Raw genomic sequence first — 17537 nt, forward strand, 5'->3', positions numbered from 1 at the left:
GGTCTACTTTCCAGATCTATAGACAGATTCTAGGGTTGTGTGGAAAAATTTCTCACTTTTAGAACTAGGACTTTTTCAGCATTGTAATGCTCTGATTACTTTTCAGAATTGTTGTACATCTAAGCTACAATTCTTAGTGACAAATTTGGGCCTCAAAAGATAGTTGTAAAAGAAAAATTAGAAATTCCACTTTGTTCATTTTGATAAGTGGCCCATTGTACACGCACTACTTATAAAGTGTCAAAAGCATCTTTTTTTGGAGGAGTCTTTTGATTGAGTGAAAAGCAAGGTGTTTGTTGTGTTATTGTGTCTCTCTTTTGTGCTCTTTTCATTTTTTGCATCATGGGTTCATTTAAATGTCCACCTCTAACTTCATGCAATTATTCTACATGGAAAGATATTGTATGGAGTAGATTAATAGAAAAAGGTTACAGTCTTTATGTTGATGGTACAATTACCAAACCTACTGATGCTAAAGAACTCATTGAATGGAAAAACAAGACCAACAGGCTTTAGGAATTATTAGGAGTTGTGTACATAGAGATCTCTTCTTTCACATTGCCAGCTGTACAAAATCCAAACCTGCATGGGACAAACTTGAATCATTGTATGGTAAGGTGGATGAAGAAAAGGGATTTCAAATTGAGGATGATCTACTTATCTTGGATCGGAAGAACTTTGACACAATTTAGGATTACATCAACAAAGCCAATGAGTATAGGGCACTTCTTAAAGATTGTGGAAATCCCATGAGGGATGAAAAGTTGATTCATCACATTCTGAAGAGGCTACTTTCAAAGTATGCTTCCTTTGTTTCACGTTTCAATACTCACAGGTCAACCATGGGAACTACTTACCATAAGCCTACATTTGATGCATTTGTAGAGATGTTAATTGTTGAACAATCTCACTTGATGGATTTGGGACTTCTCAAGTCATCAAAGATCAAAGCCTTGGTGGCTAGTGATGAGCACCAATCAAGTCAAGGAGAAAAAAGTTCTAGCAACAAGAAGAAGAAGCAGTGGAAGCAGAAATCAGAATCTGAGAAACAACAATCCTCCTCACAACAAGGCAATTCTTCTTCCAACAAGAAGGGAAGTAATGAAAAGAAGGACAAACTTTTTTGTGCATACTACAAAAAGCCAAATCATGATTAGCATCATTGCAAGACTAAAATAATCGATGAGTTAGAAAATCTACTCAGGAAGAACAAGATTCAAGTGCCAGGTACTTCCAAAGATTCAACTCTAACCTCTTCAAAGGGAAAAGGGCAAGCACTTATGGGAAACACAAGTTCTTCTTCAGAATGGATAATTGACTAAGGTGCCTCCTATCATATGGGTTCTTCAAAGGGAGACTTTTCTTCATTGAAGTCGTCAAAGGTACCACACATCTTCGTGGGAGATGATACTAAAATGGAAGTTGAAGGAAAAGGACATGTCGATATGGAAAATGGGAAATTCAGAGATGTTCTCTACGTTCCAAATCTTGGCTCCAATCTCCTCTCAGTTTACCAAATCACTCACCTTGGAGATGGTCATAAAGTTGAGTTCCTTCCAAATTCAATGATGGTGCATAGTCTTAGAGATGACTCATTGGTTGCAGTGGGGAAAGTCAATCATGATAAGAGGCTTTATTCCTTCTCCCACTTTGTTCCTAAGTCTCCTTCTCAAGCCTTGTTGACTCACTCTACTTCACAAACCAACTTATGGCGTGAGCGGTTTGGTCATCCTACCTTCCGCTATCTTCAACAACTTTTCTAAAAACACATGATCAAAGGTCTACCTAACATCAACTTTTCTAAGGGTGAGTGTTCATCATGTTCTATGGATATGCATCTCAAGGAGAAGTATGATAAAGGCAAGCCTTCTAGAGCGCCAATGTTTTCTATTTGGTTCACATGGTTTTAGCAAGTCATTTTGCAATAACATCAGTCAACCAAGGCCACTACATCCTTACATTTGTTGATGAATTTTCATGATTCACTCGGGTCTACTTCCTTCATCATAAGAATGAAGTGGTTCATAAGCTTTAAGCCTTCAAGACTCATCTTGAACATAAATCTAGGAAAGCCATCAAGGTTCTACGAGTGGACAATAAGAACAGATATGTGGACAGAAGACTTAAGGACTTTTGTAAGCTTGAGGGGATTGATCTTCAGAATCCACTAGCATTCAGTCCGCACAAGATAGATGTTGCAGCTATGAGGACTAGAACTCTCAAGACCATGGCAAGTTGCATGATAAAAGCCAAGTCTCTTGATCCTACACTTGAAGTTGAAGCCATTACCAGTTCTACTCACATACATAATAGGTCTCCTCATAATGCCCTAGGTGGGAAGACTCCTTTTGAGGCATGGTGCGACAAAAAACCAGTTGTGAGTCACTTTAGAGTATTCAGTTGTCCAGCATGGGAAAACCTATCTTCCAAGGGATGCAATGCACCAACACCTAGGCCTTGTACTTTCATCAGATATGAAGACAATTCTAAGGCTTACAGACTTATGGATCCAGAGACACAAGATTTTTGTGGAGAAGGATGTTCATTTTGAGGAAAGTTCACCAAACTTATCCTCTACTCCTCTCTGCACTTCATACATAGTGAAAACTGATATTGACACTAGCGATAATACTTCAATAGATTTAGACACATGGAGTTCTGTTGATAGTTATAGTGAGAGGTCATGATATCAGTCCAATCCATATGCATACATTGCCACAATGAAAGGTCCAACACAATAGGGTACACATTATGTTCCAACTCCAACTTTAGTTGATGATTACATGGTAGACATTGCAGGTTTGTTCATGGAGTCACACACTATAGACTTGGGAGACAATCTTGAGGACTTACATCTTCTCATTGATGATGATGATCCTTCTACAGTTGTTGCGAGGGCTCACTCTGAACCTCATATCCATTCTCTACATGATCAATCCTTATAGGTTGGTGTGATTGTGGATCCTTATGAACAACATTTGTCAGAGGTTTCTTTGTCAGTTGAGGAGACAGATGGTTCATTGGAAAGGGTTCAATAGACATCCTTGCCAAATCTGCATTTGTTCTTTTCAGCATAGTTGGAAGGGGCCACCATCAATATCATCACAGGGATACTTGAGCAAGTTTCAGGGCCACCATACATCTTCAGGATTGTACCTTTGCCTTTTTTTCTTCCAAAAGGGAGGAACATCATCCAACATTCATGGACCAACTTCTTCCTTGGAGCAGCTTTCACTAATAGGCATTCTTCATTTGGGGGGGGGATTACCTTGTCTCTCTTCCTCTTCTTTCTTATGGGGGGAATTTTTTCCTCTTATGAGGTTTAGTTCTTTTCATTTTTCACTTTTGTATATATTGGATGTATGTCATAATGGGGGGGTCTTGATTACTCCATCCATCCATGCATTCCTTTTCATATCTCTTTTTGGGGGAGGGTTTTTCCCATGAGGTTTTCCCTCTTTCTCCACTTTATGAGAGATTGCATTTTCATTATGTAGATGGGTACCTAACATGGCCTAGTAGTCAGGACCCATCCTACATTTCATCCTACTTTTCATAAGCTTAAGGGCATTCCCCTAAGTTGCACTTAAGGGGGGGTGTTGGTGTAAATGCGTATTTACTATTTACACTTACTTAAGTTTACTTAGGTTAATGCATTATTTTATTATTTTATTTTGTGAGACACTTAGGAGTTTGCGCACCTTTTTGAGTTGTCATGTTGACAACACAGAAGTACACAATTCTATTTTAACACATGTTGTCTACAACACTAATTTGCATGTTACACCCTTGTAAGCTTATCCTCTCATCATCACACTTACTTCTGTGCTTAATGGAGGATAACCCATATCTGGTGGACATGTACCTAGTTGTATGACTTATCATGTAGCTGATTCTGAGACATTTTAGATATATCTCAAAGGCCTTTATATACAGGCATTTCTAGTGTACTCTTAATGCATATTGAATGAATATATCATCATTTTGATCATACTCTCTCTTTCTCATCTACAGTTGTGCTTGTGTTTGAGTTCTTAGTTCCTGAGTGAATTTTGCCCTAAGGCAAATTCTTACAGCCTTTTTCATGGTCTTTTAGTTAATTTCAACCAAAACTTCTTTCCATATCACTATTTCTTTCATCAAACCATCCCTCTTTACCCTCTCTCACATGCTTTGGTGCACATAAAAATAATGGTTTTATGAACTTACAAGATTCAACAATCTCCATATAGTCCACCCTTTCACCTTGACAAGACTAAAGAGGGTTGTCATTATTTGCTTATGATCATACTTATTTCAATATTCACATTTTTTTTTTCTCATGTAGTTACGTCAACAGTATCAATGATCATTTATCTTTTGTGTTTTTGTTAAATTCTATTTGGGTTTTTCTTGAGAAGTTCATGTGTAGTGGTACCTTTTTTTCCCATATTTTCTCTAAAATTGATGGACAACAATTGGCTATAGTCAAATTTGTTAGTCTATGTAATTTTAAGTAAGCTAAGCTCACCATTCTCCATGCTCATTATTGGATTGAGCTCCTTCAAATTTATTTTCAAAATGAGAACTTTTTCTAGCTTAAGTTGCAAGCAAAAAGATTCAAAAATCACAAACATAGAATAATCCTATAATTTTTTTGGGTTTCTCCTTTCATCATACAACTTCCTAGGATTTTTCTTCCATTAATAATGGGTAGAATGCACTGCAATGTTTAACATTATTTAATTAATAGTCTGCACATCACAATGTAATTAGTTTATTGTTTGATTGTTTGTAAATCTAGTACTTAATACATTAATTTATGTTTAAATTAAATAGTTAAGTGTTTATAAATTACAAACTCTTCTTTCCTAATTAAATTCTATGTGAAAATTTAATATAAAAATGATTATTGACTACAGAGGATCACCGGCTTCATAGATTATTCTTAAAAAACTTTGAACAAGTTGTGTGAGGCCCTAAGCTGTAGAGAAAAAAAGAAAGCTAAAAATAAACAAGAGCTCTTTGCGAGCATGAGTCCCTCCCTTTGACATCATAGTAGGGATTGTACACTAGTTACTCTTTAAATAATTTGAAAAAAGATTAAAATATTCATTTCTTAATAATATTCTTATAAAATGAAAACAAAATAATTTGTAAGTATAAATAATTTGAAATAAAATTTTAAATATATATAATTATATTTTGACTTTTAAAAATAATTTTTTATATTAGGAATTATAATATATATATTTTTAAATTCCAAAGTGTTAAAAACTATGTTCCCTTGGGACGCATACCTGGCCTAAAAATAAGAGTTTCGAAAATGGGGACATCCGAGGGACGGGGGGATGGGTATGGGACATCCCCCAGCCATCCCCAAAAAAAGGCAAATTACTAGAGTTCATCCCTAAAACTTGGATACGACTGATAAAAAAGGGGGATGGTTAGTCATCCCCGATATGGAAAGGGGACGCCTAGACGTCCCCTAACCATACCATCCCCAGTACGGGAAGGGGATGCCTAAATGTCCCCTAACCATACTAGGTATGGCTAGTCGTCCCCAAATGATTCTGTTTTCTTTTATTCTATTTTTTAAATTATGCAAAAACATTAAAAAGTGAATATTAAAAAATAATTTTAAGGCTCCTTACTAGGTCACCGAGGTGGGCCCCACCCCTCCCAATGTGGTACATTCAGAATAGGAGCAACAATCTGCTTCATTTTTCTATGTTATATTTTTTTTTATGTTGAATGTGAACACGATTATGATACATTGATACTTATTACTTTATGGCAGCCCTCTAGCCTTTGGGCGTATAGCTTTAGGCATATTTTGAGTTCATTTGGTTGCTAGAATATGATTTAGGAATGGGAATCTGAAACCTTTGATTTGGGATTATGGAACTTGAAATCTAGATTACACTTTTTGGAATTTGTTTTGGGACTGTTTGGTTCAAACTTAAAAATATTTGATATTCATAATTTTATATTCCAAGCCCGTTTAGTTCAAAATATGAATATATGGTTCAAAATATGAGTATAAAAGTTATAGTGAGAATGACAATTCATATCTCTAATTTTTTCAAGGACCTATTCATGATGCTTTCAACTCCACACATGCAAAAAATGTCAATATTCATTGCAAAATAAAAATTCAAGAAAAAGTTAAAAGAAAGACGAAAGAATTTAGATATGTGTCGTACTAATTATTTTATTTAATCCAAACATATGAGCTAGTAATAACATAAAATTTTCCCCCCATTTAAAAAAATTTAAATTTTAAAAACTTGTGCAAAAAAAGGTAACCTCAAATGGGCATTCAAATGTTAGTCCCAATTAAATTTTACTTTAGTTGAAATCCTCATTTTCAAAAAATGAGATTTAAAATGGGAATTAAAACAAGAATTCTAAATAACAAGTATTTTGAGAAATTTGAAATCCTTGTTTTGGGGGTCAAATGGGGATACTGGATTCTACTTTTTTCCAATCCCAATTCCGATTGTGTGGACCCAAACAATGGATTATAATTTTTTTAGAATTCTGAATACCATTTCCATTCTAATTCCAACTACCAAAATGACCAATTTTGATTTAGATTTAGATTTTTAGATTTATCATGTTTATCATTATAATATTGTTCACTGATATTGATATGCATTTTGACAATTGAGTACTGAAATCAGCATTTCAGATATTATTTCCTAAATGGCATTCAAATGTTGTATGTTATGGTTCTATAATGTTTAAATGACATGCTTTGTGCTTAGTTTCATATGAATGACATGTATATATAGCCGTCCCCATTTGTCATCCCCCCATCCCCAAAATTGCCTTAAAATTTTTTTTTCTTCTGGGCAAACAATCCCGCCCCTTGCCGTCTCGTACCGGAAACTCGGGGGAACATAGGTTAAAAATGACATTCGTAGAATATGAATGCAAAAAATTGGGTTAAAATAAATCTAAATTCATAAATGTTTAAAGTCATAAATTGAAATTTTTAAAAATATAATAATATTTAAAAAGAAAATTAAACAAAATATATATTATTGAACTATGTCACAAGGTTCGAATTCAAATTCGAGTTCGACAACGATGAAATTCGAAAAAAGTTCGGCGAGGCCAAAAAAATTCGAAAAAAATTCGCCTTATATAAATTTCTATTTTTTTAAAATATAAATATTAAATCTAAAAAATAAAAAATATTATGTTAAATTTCTATATAATATGAATACGTTTTAAAACATATTCCTATTATAAGATTTTAAAAACTTAATTTAAATATTACTAATAAATGATAAGAGTTAATATTAAAACGTATTCATATTATATAGATTTAAAAAACTTAATTTAAATATTACTAATATATTGTAAGAGTTATATTAGAACTTTTTATACTAATATAAATATATTATAATCTAAATACTTAAAATATCAAACTTTAATATATTTAATAAAATACAAATCAAATAAATGTTTTAATAATTTAAAACATAATTAAGGTAGATAAATTTATATTTAAATATTAAATATTATAATTCAGATCATATATTAAATTCTAAAATATATTAAAGATTTAATAGGAAGATACTAAATTTTTATTTTAAAACAAATTTAAAAGAAAACAAAACTTTAAAATTAAAACTGAATATTTAAATTAAATCTAAATGTTTGAACTTTGAATTTAATTTAGATATTTAGAGTCAAAAAGGAAGCCGGCGATCATTTAATCTATCGAGCAAGATTATAAACTTCAGAAAGGAGCTGAATCATTAATCAGATGTTTTATGCCTGAATATTTCCGTGGACGGAGTTTGAGCTTCTGTGCAGGTTATCATTTACACTTATTCGACATGGAAATGGGTTGCGAAATATTTATTCTGGTCGGCGGTGGATATGCTCATTCCTGCCGTTCGCATTGTGCCGTTCAATATTGAAACCTGTTGTATTCGCCGATGAACATTTCATCACTACTTGACATGAAAGGGCCTGCGCAAATGATTTTTTAATATATTTTATTTAAATAATCTATACCTTCTCGAATTTTGCGACGATTTTTTGCGATTTTTTAGCAAAGTTTTGAAGTTCGCTGAATTTCGAACTTCATGGTTGAAATCCGGCGAACCCTGTGACTTAGTTATTGAATGATATATATTAAATAACATGATATTAGTTGAACTTGTGCAATTATCACAAATCCCAAAATAGTAAAGAAATAAATCTTTTCAAACCCAACAAATAAAAAAATTTGTGCAAAAAGATACACATATAGATATAGATGAGTGTCATTGATTATTTTAATATTCATAATTCGTGTTTATCCTTCCTCAACTACACATGCTATTCGATTGAAAAAGTAAATAGGGTTTGAGGGTTTTGATGACTAAAGCCTTTTTACATTAACTTTGCTGATGTAGGGAGTCAATGTAATTAATGTATGATTGTCTTCATTATTTTATTAGACATTGATGACTGCATTTAGTAGATTAATTTTGCTGATTGAGGGAGTCAATGTAATTAATTTATGATTGTCTTGACTTCTTTAAAATATATTTTTGGTACTGAAAAATAAAATAAAACCTCCAAGAAAGTAGTCCTGGTCCAATTAGAAAAAAGTTCATTTGTTTTGATAAATGAAATTAAAAATTCATACTCTAAAACCTTAGAATATGATGTTTCTTGGAAAATAAAGAAATAGGCAAAGGGGTCAAACAAAAAGGTTAGTTCCCTTTTGTATAAGGGAGAGACTAAGAATGGCTTTCCACAAATTTTTTTCATCCACCAATTTTACAAATATCTCCTTAAAAAGCTGCACGGCCACTACTAACCTAAACAGTCTCATGAAAACGTGCCTAAAAAGTGTCAACTTAAATTCTGCATTATAACCATATTGGGATGTCATGCCATTTTTCATCTTGCCACTCGCACATGTATTAGTCAGCATTATATTTTACCTAGAGACCTGTCTATGTTACTAACTTCATTTCAAAATTTAATACTTCTTGCCAGATCTTCTGTTTCTCAGATTTTTCACCAAGGATTTTTTAAATTTTCCTTAAGTAGGTTTCAGGTGTTTGGAGGGGCAAAGCATCACAGACCAGTAGAGGACATTGCATATGCCACTGCAAGATTCTATGCAAAGAATGGTACATTTGTAAACTATTATATGGTATGGAATTCAATTCAAATCAGCCATCTTATGAAAATTTTGAATATATATTTGCTTCCAAATGGCTAGACTAAAGCACGCATTTCTTTAACAATGTAGAGCTGATGATTAGAATGTACAAACATGATACCATTGTCTTCTATGTTGATATTCCAGTATCATGGAGGCACAAATTTCGGAAGATCAGGAGGGCCCTTTATCACAGCAAACTATGATTATGATGCACCAATTGATGAATATGGTCTGTAGCTATGATTTAGTAGTCATCACTTCTGTTCAAATTTAGTTCTAAGACTCTGGCATACTAACATAAGAATTTTTATGTATTAGGCAACAAAAGAGAACCTAAATGGAGTCACCTTAAAGATTTGAACACAGCAATAATGCTTTGTAGTCGCACACTACTTTCTGCAAGAGCTGAAACTGTATCATTGGGTCCTTCTCAAGAGGTATGGCTTGGCAATGTATGAGCATGTGTGCACAGGCTTCTAAGAAATTTAGAAACAAGTCACCAAACTATGTATATGTTAACGCTAGTCAAAACTTGGAAAGACTAAAAAATGAAGTTAATCAGGTGGATGCTTAATGGCAGCTCTTAAACATCGTACACTAGAGAGCCACCCGCAGTACAGCGGTGAATTGGCATGGCTTCTGGGAGGTCATTAGTTCAAACCTCGAATTGACAATATAAAAAAAAACATCATACACTAAGGAATAAATGAGATTTGGAAAAAAAGTTAATTGGTGGTTAGTGTGTGATGTTTAAGTCAGCCAAAAAAAGTCAACTTTGACTATTTAACACTCTTAGCCTAAGAATTGGTGGTTAGTGTGTGATGTTTAAGTCCACTGAAAAAAGTCAACTTTGACTATTTAACACTTTTAGCCTAAGAATTGGTGGTTAGTGTGCAATGTTTAAGTCATCCAATACATTATGTTATATCTATCTACTGATTTAAAAGAGTTTGAAAGTGATTATATAACAACAGCTTGGATGACATTGCAGGCACATGTTTACAGAGGTGGATCAGGGCAATGTGCGGCATTTCTTTCCAATATGAATCCTAATTCTAATGCAACTGTGAAGTTCCAGAATTTGTTATATGGTCTCCCTGCATGGTCAGTCAGTATACTTCCTGATTGCAAAAATGTTGTATTTAATACAGCGAAAGTGAGTTCTCAATTCTAGCTTTTTGTTTGTATGAACATGTATTTATATATTTGGTAGTCATTTATTACTAAAACAGAAAATAACGTGCATGGGTAGCTTACAAGCTGATTGTTTTCAATAAAATTGGATTGTCATCATCTTATGGGTAGCTTAGAAGCTGATTGTTTTCAATAAAATTGGATTGTTGTCATCTTGTGTTTGTTTTATTTTTTTAATTCTGTTGGGAAGATTTTTGCTGAAGTTTCGAATTGAAAATTGCTGAGGGACTTAGTAGCACTTTAGCAGGATGTCCTTGACAAAAAGATCATGATCTGTTACTGACAAAATATTCTTAGACATCAACAGTAAATTGAGCAAAAATCCCAAATTTGATTGAAAACTATCCAAATTAGGATAATATCCTAAGATCGCAGTCGCACTACAAAATCACTACCACAATGTCTGTAAGTTATTGTTTTCCTGCCCATGAGGCCTTAAGGGGTTTAGAGTTGTAATGTCCCCGTCATAAAATAAATGTATTTAATTAATCTTTGTAATGGACCGATTGATTTAATTTATCTCGGTCCTATTTTTATTTTTGTTTTCGAAGTTTGTGTCACCGTCAGCTATCTTTGTACACCCTTGGAAAGGTTTCTCCAATGGGTATTTAAGCACGGCTTGTAGGATGTCTGTAGGTATGCTTTGGATTATACTTCTCTGTACTGCGAACTCCTGTTTAGGGTTCTCTTTAATTTGCCATTTCAGAAGTGAAAGACCTTCCCTATTTGGCTCATGCGGTTTCAGTGGGATTCAACCCTCACCCTATTCCGTTGTTGCATTGTTCTTCTTTACTCGGATCTGGCAAATCGGAGCATCATCTTTGGCAATTATCATTCATTATTGTGTGGTTTCCATCGGGATCTATTGTGCTTGTATGGTGTATTCTGTTTTGGTTCCCAATACCAATCCGTGTGGCTTCCTCATTTCTGTTTTGCTCATACAAATCCATACAACCCCCTTCCTGCCACTATACGACTTACTGCCATACGGTCTCTAGATCTCCCATACAGTCTTCTAACACTACTGTACGGCTGCTTTCTCCACCATAACTCCCTTGACGTCATTGCTCTATCACTTGTACGGCATCCATCTCCTCTGGGAAGCTGAATAATCATACCGTACGGCTTAGCTAGTTTGCACCATACAGCCTTTCTATTGCACCGTATGGCCATTACATTTCCAACTGTACGGCTGTCTACATTCAGTCATCTTTTCCCTCTCATCCCATATTGCCGTATGGTCCCAACTCTGCATTAGCTCCCCATTCCATCCCATACGACCCTCTTGTTTGTGCACTTCCTAGTCATATCCTTACAGTACCCTGGGTTCTATAACTCATCTTCAGTTGGAATTGTTTGGAACATTACAAGAGTGATGTATAATGTATTCATATAAATTTGGCATCTTGATGTGGGTAGAGCATGATCACATATAGATAGAAAATATTCTGAGACACCAATAATGAATTTAGTAGAGAACCTAAAGCTACAAAGATTACTACCAAAGATATCCATCTTAGCATAAATCACTACAACTGTATGTTAATTTTCTTACAAAGCCTTCCCTTACAGTATTGTGCAGAATGTAAAAATGCTAACCAAACAAATAATTCGTTAAAGTACCATTTACCCCAGAAATAAAAGGCAACCGACAATCTATGAAAAACAAGAAAGGAAAAAAGAGAACCTAAAAATTCTATAGTAAATTCATTGCATAAGAACACATTTGTACAACACTCGCACAAGTATACAAATATGCTACACACTTCCTTGAATGATTCATCCTTTATTCATACCATTCCAGCATTTGCAGAATCTCCCACTGTTGGCTAGACAATTAACTGAATGCAATTGTAAATAAGGTCAACACTAAACATTCTTCCTGTGGAAAGGAATGAGAAGTGGACAACAACATGCCTTATCTAGGACCAAAAATCTTATTATACACTCTAAATCTATCTGCATTCACTGACAAAATTAATTGAAGTTTAAACATCCGAGGTCGGCCAAACCTAGAGTAAGAACACCATCAAACATAGAACTATGTCTTCAAAATGTAAAATCCCTTACCAACTAAAGTAATTGAAGCTAAGGACATTAAGACATTATTTTCAAAACCACACCATTAGAAATCATTGTGTAGAGAAACACAGAGCATGAATTTCACACAAAAAATAGTCAGGCATAGTCTTACTCAAATAAATATCAATTCCACCGTACTGCGACCCTGATGTAGGAGCATCCTTGGGTAGCTGGCAACCTTGCATCAACCAAAAATATTTCCTTTCAATTCTTGTTTTTGTTTGCTAGTGTGTGGATATTGTGTTGCGATTGTTCTAGTTGGCTCATTATTCCATGTGATCCTTATGATATGATCTAGATATCATGATACACCTATATCTAAGTTCACATTCTGATTGGTCCTATCCTAGGTGTCCTTCCTGTCCTAACGACCAAGGTGGACAAATTTATCTTCCGATGGCATCTCGCAATCTACAATGATTGGTGGCACATTGTTTGAGGACAATATGTTTGTGGTGGACCTACATTTGCATCTACACAATATATCAACCTTACCTAATGGAGTTCTTATAGATTTGGGTCTTGATCTATATGTTGTAATGCGTTTTTATGCATCTTTGGAGAATGTGATTGAATAAGATGACTTGTGTCTAGCGATCTTTTATATAAGCAGGGTAGTTGTTACTTGTCAAATAGCAGTTGAGTTTGGTAGAAGTTAGTAAGGTTAGAAGTTGATTTCTGTAATTAACTAGGCCCATATGCCTAGAATGTAAGACCGCATGTTTGCAAGCCAATTTGATGTAAATTCTTGGTTCAATGACAATGGGAATATCGGTATAGCTTGTTTATTGTGTTGTTTTCAATCTGAGGTTGTTAATTCCACCATGTTGACTCTAGCTTCATGGCTGGACCATCTCCATTGGAGAGACTCTAACCTTGACTACATCAAGTGGTATTAGAGTAAGTTTCATGATCTTGTGTAACCAATTGGAGTTCCTGACCTTGTGAAGCCCTAGATCTCTTGGTTTTTAAGTGTCAGAGTTTGGATTTGTCTTGTAATTGCAGAGGACTTGCACAAAAGAATCGTAGAATGATCGTTTGCCTATTGTGAGCTTGAGGATTGTTAGAATATTGCAAAGATCAATAGATCTCCGGATTAGAGGTAGATTTCTTGTTATTCAATAGATCGCCAAAGGAGAGGCTAAGGAAGTTGTACCAAAGGATTGGAAGGATGCTGCCTAGAACAATGAACCATAGGAGGTTAGAAAAAATAATGGAGGAAGGTAAGGAAGTTGAAGCATTGTGATTAGATCATTGAAGCTAAGGAAGTCAATGGATTGGAAGGATGCCGTCGAGAACAATGAACCCTAGGAGGTTAGAAAAAATGGAGGAGTTTAGAAATGAGATGAGGACTAAGATTTGTAATGCTCTAATTGGATTTAGACGGAATCCTAAGACTAAAGATGAATATGAAGAAGCTTGAGAATATTCTGTAGAAGAAGAAAAAATGTTCATAGATATGGTACAAATGGGTAAGAGTCATAGATTGGATATTTTTAACTTTTTTGGTTCTTTACATCCTGATTATTTGATAGATTAGATTCGTGAATTAAAGGGTTACTTTGAGCTCGAGGATATTAAAGATCCCAAAGGGTTAGGTTTAACATAGACTAAGTTGAAAGGTCATGTTGCCTATGGTGGAAAGAATAACAAAAGGATAGAGAAGACAATGGCGTGGCAAGAGTTGTCTGCAAAAAATGTGATGTGCAGAGCCTGCAAAAAAATGTGAGTTGCAGAAATAATTGTGAACACTTCAAAGAAGATCAGGCCGCTATTCCAGAAATATGAGACACGTGATTTAGAAGAGTGTTTGTGATGCGATTTAGAAGAAACAAGCTCTGTAATAATTTCAAACTCGACCAGAGATGGTGGTATCCAAATAGCCACATGTCCAGACTAGGCTAGACTATACCAAATGCAATTGGCATAGAGGAATTTCTCCTTAAACACTAGCTCGCGATTTTACTTAGATTTGTATTCGAATTTCTCAAGGCAGAAACCCTAGTCGTGTTGTAGAGAAAATTGACTCAATTAATTTCAAAAGAATTATAAATTTTGTTGATTTTTTTGTTAAGTATTAGCTTTGATACCATATTACGAAGTAATTGATAAAAAATACATGCTTTTTATTAACAGAGACTGAGAGGTCATTATATACAAAAGAATGGAACGATGTTTTCTTAGGAAATGATCGTAAAGAATAGAAACATTCTCTTCTAGTTGAAAGAAAGCTAAAAAAGCTACAACTAACTAAAGTTAACTAAATATATAAAATAGATTACCATTAACTAATAATAGACAATTATCTATTATCATAATAAACCTTTCATGCTTAAGACTTTGCTTCATTCATTCTACATTAGATAATTTGCTAAACCCATTGCCATACTTATATACCTGGGCATTAATCGCCATGGATCCTCCACCTCTAGTGCCATGTTTTTTTTCCTAGCTTTTACTTGATAAAGACGCACTTGATTTGTCACTAAAGAAATCTTTCTTTCTGGATTACAATTCCACTTAACATTGCCACTTTGATGATCATTTCCTTTCACTTTTTCTTCAAATGTCTACATCAGATTTTTTGAACAATTTCTTCATGCTTTGTTAGTTGAAACTTCTTCCATTGTTTCATTGTGTATGGCTGAAGGAACACTTGCATATCCTAGAATTATTTCCATCTTCTCCATTCTTTTTGAAAAATCCTCCTATTTCCTGCAAGATTGTCAGTCTAAAAACACTAGGACTAAATAAACTTAGCAATCTTTTCGCAAAAAATGATCCACATTCCGGACGCTCTAGAAAGTACTCTTATCTATGTTCTATTGCTTCTAAAGAAAACAAAAAGTAAATCCTTTTGTGGCATTCATCAAAATGTAACATAAATTCATTTCTCTCTCTACCCCTACAAAGAAAAGCAAACACTAACTAGTGTTTGAATGAATTTTCAGTACCTCAAACTCGTCCTATTTACAAATTCCAGTTGTCCCTTGGCAAACTAAGGCCTCTTTGAACCTCTTAGATGATTCAACCATTTGCACTGTCACTCCCATTACTTTCCAATGTCATTTTGACCATAGTGGGAGTTCATACACATTCATACCAACCCCTATCCACCATACAAACTCAATTGAACCAATTGTGGGGCTATACCATACAAATGAGTTGAAAAGAAGAGAGAATATTCAATCCTCGGGAAATGAGATGAACAAATAGAATGAAATTCAAAAATCAAAACAAAAAACATCCCTCAACAAGAGGCAACCTTACCAAACATAAAAGACATAACACCAAAGATCACAACATGAATTAAATACAACCAGAAACACAAAGGTAAGAAATAACATGGAGCGTGAAGGAGAAAAATGGAGGACAACTTTTTCATCTTCCATGCTAAAGCTCCACCCTCAAGACAATACTTGACTTCATATCCCCCTGCAGTAGGTTATGTTTGCCTAGGTCTTTTGTAATGGAAAATACATCCCCCAAGTCCTTGACAGTCACTTTCCTAGCATTGTATAAGATATTCCCTAAGCAACACTTTTTGCAACCTCAAGGCTTAATCTCCGATTTCCAAATCATAAATTTTCTCTGCAGCCAATTATTATTTACACAAATGCAACTGCTGAATTGGATCATTCTTCAGCTATATGTTGAATTTTTTTATATAGAAAGTCAATGAAGCATTGCCTTGTATTAAATACTTGTAATTACATCAGTATTGCTGGTTTTATAGTTGGAATTACAGTGCTAATTTAATATATATAAATACATTACATATGTCCAATGGGGAAGCCTATTGAGAAATATGGATTATATTTATGCACAAGGAGACAAAAGTCTATTGGACCACAAATGCCATCGATATTGAGGTACATTTCCAAGAGTGAGAGGGCACACAAAGAAATGCATATAAAGCACAAATTGCATTGTGACCTCTTCCTTGAAGGTAGATCTTTTTAATTTGGTTAGAATTTCCCCCCTCTTTACTAAATTTCCTTCTTCATAGAAGGTATGTAAAAAATTTCTTCTACAAATCGTACTAAAGTTATGATATGCAATATCTTTCCATAGAATTTCTACAAGGATGGGCATCTTTGTAAGTCTTTGTGAATAGTTATACATTAAAACTTTACAACATAAACATATAAACATAGTTGTACATGTGAATGTAATGTCCTCAGTTTTAGTAAGTTCCTGTAGTTGGCTTGGTCAGTTCATCATCATGACCCTAGTGAGCTAACAATGGGATTTGAGGGTCTCAGTTGTGGGGTTATAGGCTTTCCAACAACCCATGGCGAGTTTTGGCTCAGTTTTGAGGAACATACTATTTACAATAAGTCAACAGTTGGTTCCGATGAGCTCAGTTGAGTTAGAGGAAATCAGTGATGCTCTCAATTTTTATTTTGGGCTTTTGGTTTGGGCTCCAAGAATCTTGGAGAGAGCGTCTATTTAGAGTAAGTCACCCCATCAAATTCATTCATCATCTTTCTTCATCAAGATCACTCCAGTGTTGTTAGATTCGATTATGATGCTTCTTCAATTATTTTCACAAGACAAGTGAATTACTATTATTATTCATCTAAATATGCTGAGGTTGCTATTTTTGTTGCTTTTGTACTTTGGCTACCTTAGTGTCATAACTCATTGGAACCGGTTGGAAAGTTTTAAATCTTAGGCACAAGAAACTGCGGCCTTGTGTGTGGTAATGTTATGATATGGTTGAAAAGGTTATTTTTGGGAGCCAAAAGAAATTAATAAATTATATTATATGTCATGTTATAATATGATGTTGTGTTGAGGAAGCTTCTTAAGTGAAGTTGCATTTGGGAAACTTTGTCCCAATGGTGGTTATAAATATGAGATCATTTTGATGGAAAAGCATCTGATTATTGATTTGCTTTTGTTGATTTGGTGGGGTTTCTGATTGGTGATTTCTGTGCCCTTGCTGAAGTCAAAGGGGTTGTTCCTGAGAATTGCATTTGCAAACATTTTGCAATTTAGCTGCTGAGGTATAGCAAATTGCTATAACTTATCTACTGTTTAGACTGTTTCTTAGAAGTGATCATTGCTGAAGGAATTTGATTAGAGTTTGAATGTA

The 17537-nt window shown here is 34.4% G+C and overlaps 1 protein-coding gene across 4 annotated transcripts in view; it reads left to right on the plus strand.

Moving 5' to 3' along the window:
* The window catches only part of LOC149554923 (beta-galactosidase 1-like), a 404510-nt gene that overhangs the window by 171224 nt on the left and 215749 nt on the right, over positions 1 to 17537 (plus strand). For 3 of the 4 annotated variants that reach the window (XM_089828928.1, XM_089828927.1, XM_089828926.1), the window contains exons 8-11: positions 9043 to 9148; positions 9305 to 9389; positions 9479 to 9597; positions 10152 to 10316. In XM_089828928.1, the coding sequence (XP_089685054.1) occupies positions 9043 to 9148; positions 9305 to 9389; positions 9479 to 9597; positions 10152 to 10316 (475 nt within the window). The remainder of the gene's footprint in view (positions 1 to 9042; positions 9149 to 9304; positions 9390 to 9478; positions 9598 to 10151; positions 10317 to 17537) is intronic. The other variant, XM_089828930.1, reaches the window with a different exon arrangement.

Source organism: Cupressus sempervirens, chromosome 5 (genome assembly GCF_028749045.1).
Source record: "Cupressus sempervirens isolate cs-2001-9-10 chromosome 5, ASM2874904v1, whole genome shotgun sequence".
Taxonomy (NCBI): domain Eukaryota; kingdom Viridiplantae; phylum Streptophyta; class Pinopsida; order Cupressales; family Cupressaceae; genus Cupressus; species Cupressus sempervirens.